Here is a 21948-nt window from a genome sequence, read left to right on the forward strand (position 1 = left end):
AGCCCCTAGAAGTCTACAAGGTAAGAGACATAACTAATCTATGATAAATTTAACCAGAAAAACAAAATCTCTCTGAACGATAAATTTGTTGAAAAGCAAACAGATAAAAATGTAGTCAATCCACAGGCTAATGGTTTGAACCTAATATAACCAGGCACACAACATCTTGGTCTTCCCTTCTAGAGGTTATATGATACCAATGAACATATATTCAGATCGGATAAATCCAAATACCCAATGGTTTTAACTCTCTACAAATGTCAAAATAATCAATAAGTCAGTCGACCAGAAATCTTTTCATAAACTTCATTAATTAATGAGATATCAGTTGAAGTCGAAGTTCTACTGGCCATACCACTGGTACCTGAAACCGCTTATTCACTGTTAAACAGTAGTTTGAAAACATGTGCTATATTCGGGTTAATCGTGTTCATTTTACAATCAACCCTCCATCACACCAGAAAGATAAGAGTACAGGAAGCAGTGGGTCACTCTGTTGCTTACCACGCCTTCCACAAACCAGATAATTCCCTGATTTAGAACTTTCCCAGTCTGAAATTCTGGATTTAAGGTGTTGATCAATACCAATGATCATGAAGCCGGCAAGTAGAAACTTTAAATTTGCGTCTATCACAGATTTTCCTTTTTAATGGTGTTATTTACATTGCATATAAATACCAGAGCAAACGGTGTCAGCTAGCTTCTCAACTAGTGAGTTTGAATGTGTGTATATGGGTGTTCGGGTGGAGGCTGCTTTACAAAAATTTGAGACCTTTTCGCAAACAGATTCCCCACTCTGGGCACATCAGAATCTTGCAGGATAGAGGTAGAGAGGTAGTGTCTGGCCCATTTCAGATTGAGAAACACTGAACTAGCCTTAGCATAGGAAGATGTTTATAGCTTGTTATCAATACATGTATAAAGAATGCTAAAATTTTTTTTAAATCTTGGAAATATCTTAGAATATAAATGATTTATTACCAACATCATTGCCTCAAAACTCTAAATACAAGATATTTGGGAATATAACTTAGAGCTACATTAAAAAAATCTATCAAAGGTTTCTCCAGAACTGATTTACATAAAATTATAATCAGTGAGATCTATACCTTATCCCAAATCTTTTTTGAATTTTGCATAATATGACTTATCAAGTTTTCTTTCTACGTAATTAAAATTTCTAAGAATCTCCACATAATTGCTAACATCAGATTACTTAGAAACTCATTTACTTTGTATGTGACCAATTTAGAAAGCATACTTTAGGATCACTCTTTTACCCAATCAAAATAAAAAAGATACCTTATAATTTTAGTAGTTTGGTTACAGAAATTTATATGAACATTCCTAAAGCTTTGCGGCCAAAGCCAAAAAAGAAAAAAAAAAAAAGTACAGAAAAGCAGAGTAGCAATAGCAGGAGCAGCAGCACAAAGCATGCAATAAATGTAATAATACACCACAAAAACATCAGCATGTACTGCAACCACAGGCAAAAAGGATAAGAGATAGGGGTAGAGGGCATCGGGTTGGGCACACAAGTGCAATAGTCTCTTACACGTCTGCCTTTGCTAGCTGGAGTACAGGATGGAGAGCGCTTCAACAAAGAAAGGAGAATACTACGTTACAAATATTTACACACATGACTCTCAATGACTAATACTGTATTAACAGACAAAGTATATAAACATACATATAAAGACATATTTTTGATAGGTTGAAAGTACATGTATTTTCAGGAAAAACTGGAAGACAGGAGAGTAAAGAAACAGTTCCTCAGGCTAGGTCTAAGAGTGGTAATAAAGTTCTCATTGGACCTTGCACAGTCACCCACCAAATAATGCTCCATCAAGCTATGGCCAGTTTCTTGTCTGGAAAAGTTTGTAGTGGCAACTTGAAATGGGAGCACAGAAAGGTCTAAATAACTCTGATTTAGTGCTAGTAAGCATGTAACAAAATATTTAATTAACTAGTCTTGCTTCAGACATTTATCTACCAAATTCTTGCTCTTTTCAAAGATGACTCTTTTCAATGATAAGAGCTAAATTAGGCCTGCAGAACTACTGATATTCAATTAAAACAAAAAGTTACTTCAACAATATTGTCCATCCTCACTAGGCATTAGGCTTAATCAAAAGAGGGACCTTCACCTTTCTGACATTAAAGAATTAAGTAATTCAGAAAAAGTAACAATGAGTAATTATATAGAAATATTTTTCAAGTTTTTGAAATTTGTGATGCTCAAGTAATAGAGTTTCACAAATATATACCATCTCTACTCAGGCAATTTCCTATGTTCAGTTGAACCTGACATTTACTGAGTGTTTACAATATGACAGGTACTTAAAAGATAAAGAGGGTATGGCAATTCACAGACTGGTGGGGGAGACATCATGCCATCAACAATGTGACAAATGCTATAATAAGGGCATGTACGAAGTCTGTATGGGAACCTGGAGGAGGGATGCACAAGATTTTTATGGGGACCTAGAGGAGGGAATTTATAACCTGAGTCTATAGGAGTTACAGAAGATTTCAGAGAAAACCTCAAGGATAAGAAACATCACCCAAGATGATCAGTTTTACTTGTACAATAGCTCTGACAAGATTCGTACACAGGAACTATTATTTCTTTCTGTAGGAAACTGGGATGGAAGGTGACTTAAACACTGTGTCCCAAAGAGTTAATAAGCAAACCAGGATTAGAAAGTCTGCAGATTTCTCAACAGGTTCTTCTTAGTCCAGTGAGTCTTCCGTTATGGTGGAGGCTAAAGTCTCAGGTTCAAACCTGGTTATATTCCTTCAGTGATTAATAGGAAGTATCTGTCTCCCTCCACACTCCCCCAAACCAAACAAGCAAACATTAAATAACTCAACCCTCAACCCTTCCTCTAACATTTAATCTCTCCCTTCTCTTCCTTAATAATGATAATAGCTAATCTTTATCATGGGTAAAATATATACACATACTTTTCAAAGTACTTTGCATATATTAACTTTTTTAATCCTCATAGAAGGATTAATATAAGGTAGGTATTATGATCCCAGTTTTAAACATGAAGAAAACAGATTAACTTGCAACAGGTCACAAAACTGGTAAGTGGTAGAGCTAGGATTCAAACCTTCTCAGTCAGACTTCTCAAAATGGTATACTATCACTGTCTCTACTGCCTAGCCTCTCAATTCACTTCTCAGTACTGTACAATTTGGCTTCTGCTTTGATCGCCCTAATGAAATGCTGATAGGATCAGTATCTCCTGTATGTCTTACAGTACCAGATACCTCCGGCTGTACCTGAGGCTGCTGACCTCTTAAAACTCTGTACTCCCTTAGTTTTCGTGAAACGACACTTTGCTGAGTCATCCCCTGTGACCACTGCCCCTCCTTCTCTTACGTGGAGTCCTATGCCTCCACAACCTTCTCAATGTGAGAGACCCCAGGTCTCTGTTCTGACTTACTACTTTTCTCTTGCTACAATCTCTCCCTGGGAGATCTCAATCTACTTTCAACTATGTTGATCATTCCCAAATTTCTACTGCTAGTTCACTCCTTTTCCTTAACCTTCTGACTCATCTAGAAAACTATCTGCTGGACATTTCCACATGGATGTCCCTCAGGCACCTCAAACTTAACTTGTCACCCTTCTCCTCTGTTAAGGCTTTTAATAATTATTACATATAGGACCGATTAAATCTAAGCTCCATAATATCTCCTTTATATTCCCATGATATGCAGTCCGCATCTTTTATTATTGTACTTCTCCCATTGGTGTTGTAATTATTTAGATGTTTGTCTTTTCCATCAGACTCAGATCCTTAAGGGCTGGAAATACTGTATTATGCTTAGCATAAAGCTTGTAAATTTTAAAATTCTTCGTAAATATTGAATGAATCCTTCTGAAATTCTACAATATTTAACCTAGATATTTCTTATGGCATTTACCATTTTCTACTTCACATAATACATTAACTGTGTATTTTTTTCTAATAATAAGATAAGCATTTTGAGGTCTACTTCTAAGTCTGATTTATCTTAGCATCTACCACTGTGCACAGCAGAGTACCACACATGTAAAAAGTGGTAAAACACAGAGAAACCCTTAGTTGTTGGCTATCCATACTCCTAAAGTCTAGAGTATGTTAAAACCATGAGAAAGAGCATGAATAGCTCAAAATAAACTATATTTCCACTATACCAAAAACAAGTCAGAATGTCTCTCAAAACTCTCTTTGCATAGGAAGGACAACAAGTTTTCTAAGCTGGCATTTAGTATCACTAAGCTAAGAGTGATACTAAATCACCATTGCAGTAATGTTCTTCTCCAGGTGGCTACCTAGAAATCAGACCATTTTTATATTTTCAATAGAAAAGAGCAAATTACACTTTCCTGATGGTGTAATTAGAGGAAAACACACACACTCTTATACATACCCACACATACCACGGTTTTCTATAAACACTGAAACTGATCTCATAGCAAGCACTGGAAACCAGTACATTTTCTTAATATGCAATCATATAACTTTTTGTCTTAATTTTTTTTTCATATACCTTTTTATATCTAGGTCTATAAATTCCCACCAGAACTTTAAGGCTGATTATGGAAGGTAAGCACGGTAAGCATAAACCAAAAGAAGCAATTTATCTTGTGGACACAGAATTTGGCTAACAGATTTTAAGGTTCAGTTAATGCATTCCAGAGGTCTTATTTAATAAAATACCAAAGAGGTAAAAGACTATGTAGTCATGGTTCTTTCCTCTAGTTACCCAAATATATTATTGATATAATATATGATATATAACATACCATATAACATACTACCTAAATTAGAGAAGAATTGCATATGCCAATCTTCTGAAGTGTAAGAGTTTCAAGTCAGGTTGTGCTTAACATGTGGAAGTTTTAAAAAACAAGTATTAAGGGAGGAAATTATAGAAATGTCATAATTTCTCAGAAGGATCTAGGCCTAGCTTTGGTCGTAGGATTAAGAACTCTTTACAATGCATGTTTTAGAAATTTGTCTTCCATTGATTCTCCCGTGTGATCAACTTTTCCCAGATACAGCTAAACCTATGCTGCCAAGCCCCGATTTCTGTGATTGGTTATGACAGAATATGGAAGAACCTAGGAGGGAGAACAATGTTAAAGGCAAGACATAAATGAAGGAACCTAGGAGCCAGGACTGAAATTAAATATTTTGGGACATCTTAGTAAGCTTCTATATGAGGCCAAAACCAAGAGTAGAACTCAGCTTGCCAATACGCCCAGGCTACTCTCCTCTTGATATGCCAGAATGCAAGAAAAGAACACGACATTAGGAGTACTGGACAGTCGGACTAAAGGTACGATCTCTATTCCTTTACGTCTGACCTTTATACTCTAGAGCTTTAACTCCTTGATTTACTCTTTTCCTCAGTTCACTAGAGTAAGACAACCTCCAAAAAGCAAGCTGACACGTTCGCATTTGCCAGATAAATGGGCAAATTCCATTTTCGTGAACTCAGGCTAAATGAACAGAGTACAGAACTGTAATTTAATAAAACTCAAAACTTACCTAGCATGTGTTTCATATATATGACAATATATTTATCAAATATAAACAGCAACTCATTCAGTTATATAACTATAACTAGTATTCCTTGAATATAGTCAAGCATTTTGGGGGTTCACTTGAGAAGGAGAAAATGAACTCAACAGAATGGGAAGTTCCTGTAAGCTTAGTCTGATGATCCCTGGATCTGCTACCATGGGAATGAAGGGAACAGATGAGAGAAAACTTAAGCTGCTGAGCTCCATTTGCTCCCCCCGTCTGTAACCTGCAGGATGACGCTGGGCCTAATATGCAGTATCACAGGCAGTCTAGGATTGGGCACGTGGGGTTGAGAAGAAAGATAAGGGTAAAAGAGGAAATCATTTCCACAGCAGAAAGGATCCTGGTATCTGTTCAACTGCTATCTCAGTAACTCATATGGGAGTGCCTTACCCAAGGGACCACTAAGCAAAATGGTCTCAGTTTCTTTCAAAATTAACTCAGCCCCCACCCCCTTTTATCTGCCCTAAAGAATGCCACGTAACCCTTTTGTCAACACTTCCCTATTACTCCAAAGACTGAGAATCCTAAAATGTCACTCTCACTAATGGGAGAGTAACCTATCTACTAGTGGGAGTGCTGTGGTAAATAATTACTAAAACCACTGGACTAAAGATCTTCTAAGGTTCTCTTCTCCTTGAAAAGTCTATTATTCTACATGTGGAACTGCAAACGCTGAGTTACAGAAGCAGAATGTTGAGAATGTATTCTGCTGTGCCTGAGTCAGAGGGAAGGAGGGACTGGTGTTACATATACTCTTTCTCTTCTGTCAAGAGTTGTCTAAACAGCGTATCTTAAAAGGAAAGCATCTTGTTCCGAACGTCTTCCCATATTGCCCCAAATCCTAGCATTCATCTGAATTTTGAATAACAGGCAAAACATAGTGAGGAAAACTCAGAGGTAGGAGAGTGATTAGGTGTACTATTTAAGTAAAAGAATTATAGTTTTAATAGGCCTGTGTGGGAGGGTTAAGGAAAAAACTAGAAGGTAATTTTGGGAGAGGGGCGGCACTGGTGATAAAGCTCTGGAGAATCTGAGGGCAGTATGAGGGCACTAGGTTACTGGGGGCAGATGGAGAAGGTCAGTGATGTGTGGGCACAAAAGAAAACTTCATTTGTGCAATTCTGCTTAAAACTAACCTTATTCCCTCCTATACCTACAAATTTCACTGCAATTCAATTTTAGGTCTTCAACATAATCTTTTTCTTTTCTATAGCGATGAGATTGAAAACCGAAAAGAATGAGCAGAGGATGTGTCCTATGGATTAGTTAAGAGATAGAGTCTACTTAGTATAGAGCACAGTCACATATTTTAAACATCATGCACAACAACGTAACTAGTTTGGGCACAAAGAACAATCAAGATTTATTTTAATCCTTAAGAATCCACATGCCTAAGAGAAAGGAAGCTACAGAACTTGAGTTTTATGCTACGTATCTTGGATGCTGAACCCAAGCATGCCAAAGATTGAATACCATTATTCAAAATAACATTCTATTATGACTTTGAGGGTGAAACGGATGATGATGCTGGGAAGGGTGGTCCCAGTTACAAACTATGAAGAGAAATAAGAGGTTTATGCCATAAAATATGAATTAAGAATACAAAATATTTTTTTAAATGGGAGGTTACTGCTGGCCTTTGCCCTGACACGTAAAAATCATTTCCAGTGGTAACGTGATTCAACAGGAGGAAAGTATAATGATGCACATTGGTGGTAAGCGGAAGGCTGAGTGGTGAAGAGCTAAGGAAGTACTTAAGTGAAATTGAGCCTGAATCATAAAGATCCAGCAGCCTCTGTGAACTTAGTTCTGGTTTACTTTATAATAGGAGTTCCTTTGTACTACTTTACAATTTACACGTATGTCTGAACTGTATCTATACTGGGTAATAGTGGGTGAAGGGTAAGAAAGGGTACTTCTAGAGGAAAAGTAAAAGTGGGAAACAGACACTATAGCTGGGTGGTGGCAGAAGACAGCATATGAGAGCAGAGATGAGATAGGAGTGGGCTGAGATGTGCTTCTGCTGAGAAGAGCTAACCTATTTACCAAAATACATACTACTCCTGTGTTGTACATTCAGAGATTTTTGTGGGAGAAAAAGGGATGTGGAGAAGAGTTTATTAGAAAGAAAAATGAAAATGGTCTTCTAGGAGAAAGGACAACTAAAATATTTGTTCAAACTTCCTTCCCATTCTTTTTAAAGTGAATGTTATCTGTATGGAAATACCATACTGAGTATTTTAGAATAGTAAAATATACATCAGATTATAACATCAAATATTATTGTACATCAAGAGTTCTCTTTTTATCACACTGCAGAATTAGCTAGTTTAATTATTTGTCTCAAGAAAAAATAGTTTCCATTTAGAATGGAAAGGTGCACACTTTGGTATAAATATTTCAAAGAAATAAAAAATCACTTAAAAATATAGATCAGGAGTTTTCTTTAGTAGAAAATTATGCTTAATACTCTCCTCAATATAAGAATTATAGTTAACAAAACACAAAAATAAAACATTTAAAGAATTTCCCCTGGTTTAAAAATAGTTATATGCACAATATTTGCATTTGAACCCATTTTATTTCCAAATTTCTGTAAAGATAGAATGTTCAACAGGATAATACAATGCTTTACAACAAGAATTATTGTGCCATTTAATGTGGATTAGAGAGAATGTATATGTCAGGTATTTCTGTAAAGAGAGGAACACTATACATTAGGAACTTCTAAATTAATAAATCTATACAATTAATTTAAGAGAGAAAATGATAATGCAGTCAATTTATAGTGAATATAGTGCATATATTAACAAAAATCATTTTTTACATTAGAAGAGAAATTCTGTCAGCATTAAAAATTGATCTGTACTCAATTATTGTGTCATGATAAAACCTACTGGAAGAGTTAATAAAACGTGTCACTTGTTCTGATTCTACCACCAGAGGTTTACTTTTAACTAACATATAAACTAAATAGTAAAGTGCTGAAAAGAAAAGGGGAATGTGAAATAGAAATTGCCATTAAAAACAAAAATGAGCAATTATTTATATCTATATATCTATAGTGACGATAATCAAATACGCATTCCAGTCTTCAGAATTGTTGCAAAGATTGGAACTATAGAGATTCTCTGATGGACAACACATTTTTAAAAGTACATGTTTACTTTATTATATTTAATAATGATAACTCTTCATTGTATTTAAAGTAAGAAAGAAGCACATTTTGGGTCACAAATTATCAAGTGTGATATTTCTAAAACTGACTGCATTACTACGTAAATTCTTCATATCAATTCACTGATCTCTTTTACTGAAGGATGCATTGGTTTGAAAATCAAAGACTTACGTCATCCAAAAAATCAATCAGTGAAGATGAGGAAGAAGAAAAGGAATCCTATTTAACGAATACAGCAATAAAAAAATAGAAAAAATGGATGAAGCAATTTAATAAGAACAAATAATAAATCAAAAATTTTGTAAAACAATTGAAAGGCAAATGACATTAATTCAAATAAATAAATGAGAAAAGCAGTCACTGTCATTGTTTCTCAAGAAACGTAGAAATTCATTAATTACTTTTTAAAGAGTGATTCGGTTTTCCTTTCCCAAAAGAATGAAATACAATTCATATACTGTGCTCAAAATGTATTAAGCTGAAGCTCATTAATAATCAAATTAAATGGAAGCACTCCAGAAGGTAACAACTAAAAGTAAGCAACAGAATCTCTGCCTCTAATCGTTCCTGCTAGAATGTAAGCTTCTTGAGGGGCAGGACTTTGTCGATTTGGTCACTACTGTATCTCCAGCACCTAGAACAGTGCCTTGCACAAAGACATACGATTATTTGTTGATTAAGATATAATCACTAACTTAAGTTTTCTGACATAAAAATATACTTCATATCTTAATTTTTTTTTCTAGCAAAGAATTTAAGTACCAAAGAATGACAGAGTCATATAATCACTATTTCATTATAATGGAGTGTGCCAAATAAAGTCTATGTAATACTTTTAACAAAAAGCATTCTTTTGGTATACTTCTAAAAAACTGAATTGATTTGGAACTAGAACCAGCACTGCCCTATTGTGAGCTCTGAAATTTTCACTTGTTTTTTACTATGGCTCTATGCTTTGGAGAAAAAAGAGAAGTGTCAAAATTATTTAAAGTCAGGATTTGTTCTGCACTTACTGTTCCTCAGGGAAAAAGATGAAATTTCTTTTAAATCTTATCAACGACCCTCTTATTTAGATCTTTCTTAGATTTTTCTTAAACACAGAAAAGTTTATGATTAAAGTTTCCATAACATTGCAGAACATATTCCTTTCCTAATACATTTTTGTTTATATAAGATTCTAGGCCCTCTTATATGGGATGCAATAAAGGTTTTATTGCAAATAAATTTTAAATCACAAAGTAAATTTTAAATTGACTGCAGAGGATACATGAAAAGTTTAATACTTACTTCAAATTGATCCAGAGCATCGGTAGGCGTATTCAAAAATGCCAAGAAAGAATGCTGTGAGTCTTGGTGCTCTATACCTAGAAGACAGCAGCAACTTTTTTTAAAACTAGAACAATTAAAACTAATTTTCACGGATAACCTTTCCTGTCTGAATCTATTAAAAAGCTGCTCACAAACTACTGTATTTTAAAACCAATTAATATCATTAACTCCACATACTTAAAAAACTAAAATACATTAACGTTTCTTGGAATATCACTCAATAGTTAAATTACATCAGACTCCATGAAATACTTGTTTCTTGACTTATTTGAGTTCCTGAATTTCTTTTCCTACACAGTACACTGTAAGAAGCACATTAAATCTTTTGGTACACTTGAGAAAAATTTTAAAATAGGACCCTGGTTACGTCTGATTTTTCTAAGGTAATTTATCACCAAACAAGGTTTCCTTTTTGAAATACTCTCATCAAGCACATAGTATATATTAATATAAATAATCTTTTATTTAAAAATGCAGTGATACAACAAACTTATTTAATTATGAAAAAACTTTTGCTAAGGCCTCAATCTGATTTCATTTACTGTTTTATTGACAAAAATTGCATGAAATTAAAAAATTTTGTCTGAGAAAAACTAGGGTTGGCGAATGAGGACTCCAAACCCTAGCTTTTCTCAGGCAAATTAAAAAAAATTCACTCATACCTCTTGGCTATGGTATTAACTTTAAATACATGATTTCCAAATTAATTCTTAAAATACACATAATGATAAATACTAGGGAGGAAAAGGAGAAACAACCAATATACATTTTTGATCTCCATAGCTTTTCAGGAACTGATATCAACTGATATCAAATTATGTTTTTTTGAATTACTCTCTAATAATATACCATAGTTGCCAGATAAGGCAGTATGTTCAGAAATTCATTCCATCAATGAATATTTATTGAGAGCCTTTTATTTGCCAAACCCTGTCTAGATACTGGATATATAATAGTAAATAAAGCAGGAAAACAAAATCCTTGCCCTCATTATATAAACATTACATTGTATTAGTTAAGTAGACTATTATGTTACAACATATAGTGAAATTTTATTATTCTGCAAGGCTCAAAATCCAAATATAAAACCATAGCCATAGGTTAGCCTGCAATGTGATAAACGATTTCTTCTTTCGCAAGTTTAGATCTACTTTAAAATGATGCAATCAATGCCAACTGGTGTGTTATAGTAAGTCACACTCTTCACTGGTCTCTTTTCTATACAAATTGCCTTTAGGGCCACAGGTCCTCCATGTCTGATATATTTTTTTTCCTCTACTCACTAAATAACGCAGCTCCTTCCACTCTTCATACATGAAAATTAAGCTTGATTCTCATTTTAGCATGATGGTTTTTACTCCTAATCTGAGTTCCTAATTCACTTTTTCTGGGTTCCTTCCTTCCTTCTTGTTCACTAGGAAATTCAATCAACAAAAATTTATCTACTACTTTTAATGGCTTTTTCATGTTAACTCCTTTGTGTGATTACCCTCTTTCCGCCACAATTTTAAAAGCAGATGCGGAGACCCAACCAGCTTTACGTCACTGTGTGTCACAGGACTGGGAAATGATAAGGCAGCACATAAGTACAACATAGAGCCTATTAACTAGTTCAGTATTCAGTCAGGAATACTGTCAGGAAAATGAATTTTTAACAACTATATATAAGAGATCCTTTCATTAAGATAATAACATTCTGAATTTTAAAAAATTAAATCTTCACATTCTTAATGCCCATGTTATGGAAAGAACGTTGAAGTTCATGTAATAAAGCTACCAAGCACTCTGAGTTACTTTTTACATTAATGAAAAAATGCTCAAGTAATGTTTTCAAGAAAATGGGAATAAATCCTGGAAAATCCCACAGGGCAAGCACTTTGAGTATCAAACATGGAAGAAGACACCGAAATGCCCAAATAATTCTTTGTCACTGAGTTGTCTTTCTAACACTGGATTAGGTTAATCTTTAGTTATTTCATACATTATTTCATCAACTACCCTGAGAGTGAATCCCCTATAATGTTTGAGAATAGTATAAAGTATATGATAAAAACAAATTTTTCCAATCACAAAAATATTCTTCATGATATAGTCCATGGTCCTGAAAAAACAGTCAAATTTATGGCACAGTGAGTTTTCTGTTAAGAAATCTTTAAACAATGCGTATCAAGTAAAACAAAATGACTCAGGAGACTTGTCTACCAAATATGTGCGTGTGTGTGTGTGTGTGTGTGTGTGCGCGCGCGTGCACATGCACCATACACACATACATCTATAAATGAGTGCCAGAATTGTGTATGTGAACAATTCTCCTGCCTACACAGTAGGCTGATTCTTGTATAATAAAATGTATTCATAACAGAATATTAAGTCCTGGTTGATGCAAAACACATTCCCATACCCTTTTCAGATCTAAGCTCTTCAGTGTCCTTTATCAGTTGTTCAATTTCTGATAGCAGTTCCAAGTTCTTCTTCTCTGAATCTTTTAGTTTACTTAAGGGAAAAAAAGGAAAAATGTCATTATTTATATTGTTGGTTAGTGAGCCATCATGTATGTAGTTGAAGTTAATTGGTTTAAATGCCAGTCATGATAATGTAGGGAACTGAAAACTACTACAGGAAGGACAAATCTAGCCTGTCATCTACGCTTGCGTAAATAAAGATTTACTGGAACACAGTCAGGCTCATTCATTTATATGCTGTCTATGGCTGCTTTTGTACTCAACAGCAGAGCTGAGCAGACAGAAGCTATATGGCTTACAAGCCCCAAAGTATTTATTATCTTTCCTTTTATAGAAAAGTTGCTGGCTCTGAGCTACATTATTAAATTAAAAAATGTCATAAAATCAAAGGTTAATTTTAGAATTGTTAGACTTCTTTCATAGAGAACCATGAAAGTGACTAAACTTGTAATTTTCAGTTTGACTCACATTCCTGATTTATGAACAAATGTGTAAATTTATATGTCCTAAGCATAAGCAGAAAGATCACACTTATTCCAAATTACAATACAGAGAATGACATTTAGCAGGACTTTATGTTGGGATCAATTCATATTCTCGAAAAACAGTTTTTTTCCTTTTTCAATGTTACACTAGCACATTTCAGTAAAACATACTTTATTTATGATTAGATAATTCATAGCAAGAGTTTATAATTCAACTGGGGTGCTTCATACCATTAAAAACCGAATTTATGGGACTATATTTCTTTTCATGCTGAATGCCTTTGCAACATTTGGTATTCTGAGCACCAAATGGATTTTTCTATTTACATTTTGATTTGTAACATGAACTTTCTACTGTTCCTCTATATCACCTTATTCCTCTATATCACCTTATTCCTCTATAACTTATTCTTGAACCAATCCAATTACGAGTTTCCTTTTATCATTTATTTATTCAGAGTATGATTTATTCTACTGTTGTGATAAGAATGGAGGGAATGTATTCATTAGCTAACTGTCCTGGACCTGTGGGGGATACACTTTTTTTAATACATAACATGAAAGAAAGGATAATTTAAGTATATTCTACCTTTATGAAATTTACCATCACTTGAAACTTCATTTGTAAAAAAACCTATGGTAGAGGCCAGAATTTTCATATGACTATAAGTTTGTTCTGACTCTATGATGCAATTTTATACTAATGTGATATTCTTGAACAAAAGATTATTTTGGATTTAATAGAATAAAATTTGAGAGTGAATTTTACAAATAAGGGGAAAAGCAAATAACAGAATATTAATTAGTACTATTAATTCCACTTTAAGGACAAGTCAGAAACAAAGCTGTATTAAAATTGCATCACTGCACACAAGGCCTAAAATCATCAATTCATTTTCAAATATTCATAGTTTTTTTCTGGTCATCACTTAAAAAAAAAAGGTATAGACAGGTAGGAAACTAAACATGTAACTTCTCTCCAGAAACTTTTGGACCAAATTAGAAATCACTCTAGTGGGACTATATTATTCAGTCTTACCATTCTGTTATGATGTTAGATGCTTTAACTTTATTCAGCTCTTCTTGGATGGCCTGCTTAGCTCTTATTTCTGCATCCAGAGCTGACTGCAACTCCAGTCTAGCTGACATATCCAGTTTTGCGAAACGACGCATTTTCCAGGGCATATCCTATGAAATAATATGACTGCGTTTTTAGCTCCATTCGATTTTATCTTTAACATTTTAAGTTTAGTAATATAAGTGAATTTGGAAACTACTTAAAAGAACCATCTTTCCCTAAGTAAAGAATTTAAAAGAACTATTACTTGTGAAAATATATTATTTTTCATTAAATTCAGAAAAACTGTAGACTCACATTATAAATGCATTTATTTTTTATGGTTATTACCATTAATGGCTAGCCACACAAATTATAGTTAAGCAGCTATGTATTATAACTTCCTAAACTGGAAAAATGTTGAATGATTTCTCATGAAAATCTTTACAGTAGGCAAAGCCTAGACAAACTGAGGTAAGTACTCAGATTTATTACAGTGTTTGCTGAGCCTTCCCACCGACTAATATAACAAGCCTGCTTGCTAAATGGCAGAGCTTACTGTTGCTCGGGTACCCAAGCTGGAGTTTCTTAAAGCTTCCAATTCTTCAGTCATTTTAGAAGCTAAGGCCTGAAGATATCCTCGTGCATCCTTTTCATCACTGACCCTAGAATACATGCAAATAAAGACATAGATCAAGTACCAAAGTAAAACAGAAAACTTCAGTGAGATATATATTACTTTAAAGCATCATAAAGAAACAAGTGAAAAGTGACAGAAATTTAAAGATGTTCTTAATATCTTCTTTTAAAGGTCTACCACAGTACTACTATCTGTCAACAAGTGGGAAATGGTTTACTGAACTGTTCAGTTATTTACAGATAAAGGTGGCCACGTTTAGAAAGGTCCAAGTTATACATATCTGATAAATCAGTAAAACTTCACCCTTGAGCCACGGAATTAATACTCTTTTAATCTAAGAGTATTAATTAAACATACACACACACACACACACACACATACACTCACATGATTTCTAAAGAATATTAAGATTTCTTATTAATTAGATTCCATTTTTTATCTTATGAAAACACAACACACCCTTCTTAAAACCGAAGTACACTAAATTTAGAAAGTTTAAAGTAGAATATTTTGTAAAAAACAAAAATTCTGTGTTGTAATAAAGCTCTTTTGTTTTCTAAAATGGTCAATGATATAACAAAGAGAAAAGATTAACGTCTACTGAAACTCAGTTTCTACAACCACCCCCCACCAAGCCCTGCCCCGGCCGCGCCCGGGATCTTAGTTCCCAGACCAGGGATCAAACCAGGGCCCCCAGCAGTGGAAGCAGTGGAAGCGTGGAGTCCTAAACACTGGACAGCCCGGGAATTCCCGAAACTCAGTTTCTATCTACTATTTTAAGGCTATCTTGCTGATGTAATTATATGATTTTAGAGAGAAATGTTTTCAAATTATACTCAATAAAATTCAGGTCACTGAATAGCCATGAGGAAAGTATATTTCAGGTAAATCAATACGTATCTGTGATGCATACAGCAGACAAGTTTAAATCTTGAGGCTTGATTCAGCATCTGTTACAATTTAAACTCCTGAGGAGTTAAATTCATCTGTCTACCTACATATCACTCTATATCTACATCTCTTTTTTTTTTTTTTTTTTTGCGGTACACGGGCCTCTCACTGTTGTGGCCTGTCCCGTTGCAGAGCACAGGCTCCAGACGCGTAGGCTCAGCGGCCATGGCTCACGGGCCCAGCCGCTCCGTGGCATGTGGGATCTTCCCGGACCGGGGCACGAACCTATGTCCCCTGCATCAGCAGGCGGACTCTCAACCACTGTGCCACCAGGGAAGCCCCCATAACTACATCTTAAAGAGGCCCTTTAAAAGGGGTTTGATCCCTTCTTCTCTCAGATGGGAAAGTGCTTTGGAGGACAATCAAAAGAATAAAGGAGCAAATAAAATCACTGTTAAGAAGTTGCCTACTCTAGTGATAGCTACATATTCGTAGGCTCTACATACATGTATATATGTTCACAGCCTTTTAAAGAAAAGTGGCTTAAGAAAATATTAAGAAAGTTTGTGTATTGGGATGCTGTTACCTTCTAAAATTCTTTAACTTTGGACACCACAAGTGACCACAATCTTTTCACTTAATCACCTAATCTATAACATAAAGAATAAATATAGATGGGGGAAGATTGTTTTTTCCTCCAAAGACATTTTGTATTCTCCTCTAAAGACACTCACAGAGTAGCAATTAAGAAAACGATATCACCATTTAAGCAGGCTAACAGGCCTCAGCCAGTGCTGGTTTAGTATCTATCAAAGCCCAGAGATCTTGGCTTCTGCACATCCAGGAACCTATGAAATCCAGTGTATTTTATTCACTTTGGAACTCAAATAACTCCATGTAAATTGCTATAATGTTGTTTGAAGTATTATATAAAAAACAACACCTTCTAACTTTGCTTTCTATTTACATCTTGAATACATTCACATCCCCTTACCACTGTGGTCTTCCACTAATTCTCAACTTTTGATGAAACCTATGTCTATTTTCTTGTCTACAAAATATTACTGATGGGAAGGGTGATGAAAAACGAAAAATAAAAAGACTTGGTCCACTACACGCTCATGCCATTTAAGTTCCACTAGGCCATAGGTCTTGCACAACAATTCCTTTTCATAATCATTGTCTACTTCCAACTTCAATCTTAAAAACATCGCACTTTCCCCAACCCAACACCATCTCTTGTCCCTTCCTTCTAGGCCATCTGGTTAAGCTTACACTACTCATTCTCTTAACTTTTTTTATTTTTTAAACAGTTTTAGGAGGAGCTTCAAGATGGCGGAAGAGTAAGACGTGGAGATCACCTTCCTCCCCACAGATACATCAGAAATACATCTACATGTGAAACAACTCCTACAGAACACCTACTGAACGCTGCAGAAGACCTCAGACCTCCCAAAAGGCAAGAAACTCCCCACGTACCTGGGTAGGGCAAAAGAAAAAAGAAAAAACAGAAACAAAAGAATAGGGACGGGACCTACGCTAGTGGGAGGGAGCTGTGAAGGAGGAAAGGTTTCCACACACTAGAAGCCCCTTCGTGGGCGGAGACTGCGGGTGGCGGAGGGGGAAGCTTCGGAGCCGCGGAGGAGGGCACAACAACAGGGGTGCGGAGGGCAAAGCGGAGAGATTCCCGCACAGAGGATCGGTGCCGACTGGCACTCACCAGCCCAAGCGGCTTGTCTGCTCACCCACCGGGGTGGGCAGGGCTGGGAGCTGAGGCTCAGGCTTCGGTCGTAGAGCAGGGAGAGGACTGGGGTTGGCGGCGTGAACACAGCCTGAAGGGGCTAGTGCGCCACAGCTAGCCGGGAAGAAGTCCTGGAAAAGGTCTGGACCTGCCCAAGAGGCAAGAGACTTTTTCTTCCCTCTTTGTTTCCCGGTGCGCGAGGAGAGGGGATTAAGATAGCTGCTTAAAGGAGTTCCAGAGACGGGCGCGAGCCGCGGCTAACAGCACGGACCCCAGAGACGGGCATGAGACGCTAAGGTTGCTGCTGCCACCACCAAGAAGCCTGTGTGCAAGCACAGGTCACTATCCACACCTCTTCTCCCAGGAGCCTGTGCAGCTCGCCACTGCCAGGGTCCCGTGATCCAGGGACAACTTCCCTGGGAGAACGCACGGCGCGCCTCAGGCTGGTGCAACGTCACACCGGCCTCTGCCGCCACAGGCTCGCCCCGCACTCTGCACCCCTGCCTCCCCCTGGCCTGAGTGAGCCAGAGCCCCCGAATCAGCTGCTCCTTTAACCCCATTCTGTCTGAGAGAAGAACAGACGCCCTCAGGCAACCTACTCGCAGAGGCGGGGCCAAATCCAAAGCTGAGCCCCGGGAGCTGTGCGAACAAAGAAGAGAAAGGGAAATCTCTCCCAGCAGCCTCAAGAGCAGCAGATTAAATCTCCAAAATCAACTTGATGTACCCTGCATCTGTTGAATAATTGAATAGACAACGAATCATCCCAAACTGAGGAGGTGGACTTTGGGAACAACGATATATATATATTTTTCCCTTTTTCTCTTTTTGTGAATGTGTATGTGTATGCTTCTGTGTGAGATTTTGTCTGTATAGCTTTGCTTTTACCATTTGTCCTAGGGTTCTGTCTGTCCTTTTTTTGTTTGTTTTTTTAGCATAGTTTTTAGCACTTGTTATCATTGGTGGATTTGTTTTTTGGTTTGGTTGCTCTCTTCTTTCCTTCTTTCTTTTTTTTACTACCTTAAAAATTTTTTTAATAATTATTTTTCTTAATAACTTTATTTTATTTTACTCTAATTTTATTTTATTTTATCTTCTTCTTTCTTTCTTTTTTTTTTTTCTCCCTTTTACTCTGAGCCATGTGGAAGACAGGCTCTTGGTGCTCCAGCCAGGCGTCAAAGCTGTGCCTTTCAGGTGGGAGAGCCAAATTCAGGACACTGGTCCACAAGAGACCTCCCAGCTCCATGTAATATCAAATGGCAAAAATCTCCCAAAGATCTCCATCTCAATGCCAAGGCCCAGCTCCACTCAACAACCAGCAAGCTACAGTGCTGGACACCCTATGCCAAACAACTATCAAGACAGGGACAAAACCCCATCCATTAGCAGAGAGGCTGCCTAAAATCATAAGTCCACAGACACCCCAAAACACACCACCAGACATAGACCTGCCCACCAGAAAGACAAGATCCAGCCTCATCCACCAGAACACATGCACTAGTCCCCTCCACCAGGAAGCCTACACAACCCATGGAACCAACCTTAGCCACTGGGGACAGACACCAAAAACAACAGGAACTATGAACCTGCAGCCTGCAAAAGGAGACCCCAAACACAGTAAGTTAAGCAAAATGAGAAGACAGAAAAACACACAGAAGATGAAGGAGCAAGATAAAAACCCACCAGACCTAACAAATGAAGAGGAAATAGGCAGTCTACCTGAAAAAGATTTCAGAATAATGATAGTAAAGATGATTCAAAATCTTGGAAATAGAATGGAGAAAATACAAGAAACGTTTAAGAAGGACCTAGAAGAACTAAAGAACAAAAAAACAGTGATGAACAACACAATAAATGAAATTAAAAATACTCTAGAAGGGATCAACAGCAGAATAACTGAGGCAGAAGAACGGTAAGTGACCTGGAAGATAAAATAGTGGAAATAACTACTGCAGAGCAGAATAAAGAAAAAAGAATGAAAAGAATTGAGGACAGTCTCAGAGACCTCTGGGACAACATTAAACACACCAACATTTGAATTATAGGGGTCCCAGAAGAAGAAGAGAAAAAAAAAGGGACTGAGAAAATATTTCAAGAGATTATCGTTGAAAACTTCCCTAATATGGGAAAGGAAATAGTTAATCAAGTCCAGGAAGCACAGAGAGTGCCATAAAGGATAAATCAAGGAGAAACACACCAAGACACATATTAATCAAACTGTCAAAAATTAAATACACAGAAAGAATATTAAAAGCAGCAAGGGAAAAACAACAAATGACACACAAGGGAATCCCCATAAGGTTAACAGCTGATCTTTCAGCAGAAACTGTGGAAGCAGAAGGGAGTGGCTGGACATATTTAAAGTGATGCAGGAGAAAAACCTACAACCAAGATTACTCTACGCAGCAAGGATCTCATTCAGATTTGACGGAGAAATTAAAAGCTTTACAGACAAGCAAAAGCTAAGAGAATTCAGCACCGCCAAACCAGCTTTACAGCAAATGCTAAAGGAACTTTTCTAGGCAGGAAACAGAAGAGAAGGAAAAGCACAATAACAAACCCAAAACAATTAAGAAAATGGGAATAGGAACATACATATCAATAATTACCTTAAATGTAAATGGATTAAATGCTCCATCCAAAAGATACAGACTGCATGAATGGACACAAAAACAAGACCCATATATATGCTGTCTACAAGAGACCCACTTCAGACCTAGGGACACATACAGACTGAAAGTGAGGGGATGGAAAAAGATATTCCATGCAAATGAATATCAAAAGAAAGCTGGAGTAGCAATACTCGTATCAGGTAAAATAGACTTTAAAATAAAGAATGCTACAAGAGACAAGGAAGGACACTACATAATGATCAAGGGATCAATCCAAGAAGAAGATATAACAATTGTAAATATTTATGCACCCAACATAGGAGCACCTCAATACATAAGGCAAATACTAACAGCCATAAAAGGGGAAATTGACAGTAACACATTCATAGTAGCGGACTTAAACACCCCACTTTCACCAATGGACAGATCATCCAAAATGAAAATAAATAAGGAAACACAAGCTTTAAATGATACATTTAACAAGATGGACTTAATTGATATTTATAGGACATTCCATCCAAAAACAACAGAATACACATTCTTCTCAAGTGCTCATGGAATATTCTCCAGGACAGATCATATATTGGGTCAGAAACCAGCCCTTGGTAAATTTAAGAAAATTGAAATCATATCAAGTATCTTTTCCAACCACAATTCTATGAGACTAGATATCAATTACAGGGAAACAAATCTGTAAAAAATACAAACACACAGAGGCTAAACAATACATGACTTAATAACCAGGGAATCACTGAAGAAAACAAAGAGGAAATCAAAAAATATCTAAAAACAAATGACAATGAAAACACGATGACCCAAAACCTATGGGATGCAGCAACAGCAGTTCTAAGAGGGAAGTTTATAGAAATACATCCTACCTTAAGAAACAAGAAACACCTCAAACAAACATCCTAAATTTACACCTAAAGCAATTAGAGAAAAAAGAACAAAGAAAACCCCAAAGTTAGCAGAAGGAAAGAAATCATAAAGATCAGATCAGAAATAAATGGAAAAGAAATGAAGGAAACGATAGCACAGATCAATAAAATTAAAAGCTGGTTCTTTGAGAAGATAAACAAAAGTGATAAACCATTAGCCAGACTCATCAAGAAAAAAAGGGAGAAGACTCAAATCAATAGAATTAGAAATGAAAAAGAACAACTGACACTGCAGAAATACAAAGGATCATGAAAGATTACTACAAGCGACTATATGCCAATAAAATAGACAACCTGGAAGAAATGGACAAATTCTTAGAAATGCACAACCTTCAGAGACTGAACCAGGAAGGAATAGAAAATATAAACAGACTAATCACAAGCACTGAAATTGAAACTGTGATTAAAAACATTCCAACAAACAAAAGCCCAGGACCAGATGGCTTCACAGGCGAATTCTATCAAACATTTAGAGAAGAGCTAACACCTATCCTTCTCAAACTCTTCCAAAATATAGCAGAGGGAGGAACACTCCCAAACTCATTCTACGAGGCCACCATCACCCTGATACCAAAACCAGACAAAGATGTCACAAAGAAAGAAAACTACAGGCCAATATCACTGATGAACATAGATGCAAAAATCCTCAACAAAATACTAGCAAACAGAATCCAACAGCACATTAAAAGGATCATACACAATGATCAAGTGGGGTTTATCCCAGGAATGCAAGGATTCTTCAATATACACAAATCAATCAATGTAATACACCATATTAACAAACTGAAGGAGAAAAACCATATGATCATCTCAATAGATGCAGAGAAAGCTTTTGACAAAATTCAACACCCATTTATGATAAAAATCCTCCAGAAAGTAGGCATAGAGGGAACTTTCCTCAACATAATAAAGGCCATATATGACAAACCCACAGGCAACATCATCCTCAATGATGAAAAACTGAAACCATTTCCTCTAAGATCAGAAACAAGACAAGGTTGCCCACTCTCACCACTATTATTCAACA

General features: G+C 36.2%; 1 protein-coding gene across 15 annotated transcripts in view; it reads right to left on the reverse strand.

Moving 5' to 3' along the window:
• The window catches only part of CDC42BPA (CDC42 binding protein kinase alpha), a 311334-nt gene that overhangs the window by 49828 nt on the left and 239558 nt on the right, over window positions 1-21948 (reverse strand). For 12 of the 15 annotated variants that reach the window (XM_027122374.1, XM_027122372.1, XM_027122377.1 and 9 more), the window contains 4 exons: window positions 14662-14767; window positions 14085-14233; window positions 12500-12591; window positions 10057-10133 (listed from right to left, as the gene is read on the reverse strand). In XM_027122374.1, coding sequence (XP_026978175.1) covers window positions 10057-10133; window positions 12500-12591; window positions 14085-14233; window positions 14662-14767 — 424 coding nt within the window. Of the gene's footprint in view, window positions 1-1555; window positions 1595-8940; window positions 8989-10056; window positions 10134-12499; window positions 12592-14084; window positions 14234-14661; window positions 14768-21948 lie in introns of all 15 variants that reach the window. The other 3 variants (XM_027122371.1, XM_027122378.1, XM_027122370.1) reach the window with 2 other exon arrangements.

Source organism: Aethalodelphis obliquidens, unplaced genomic scaffold (genome assembly GCF_003676395.1).
Source record: "Aethalodelphis obliquidens isolate GAN/ISIS:26980383/991018 unplaced genomic scaffold, ASM367639v1 scaffold24, whole genome shotgun sequence".
NCBI classification, from domain to species: domain Eukaryota; kingdom Metazoa; phylum Chordata; class Mammalia; order Artiodactyla; family Delphinidae; genus Aethalodelphis; species Aethalodelphis obliquidens.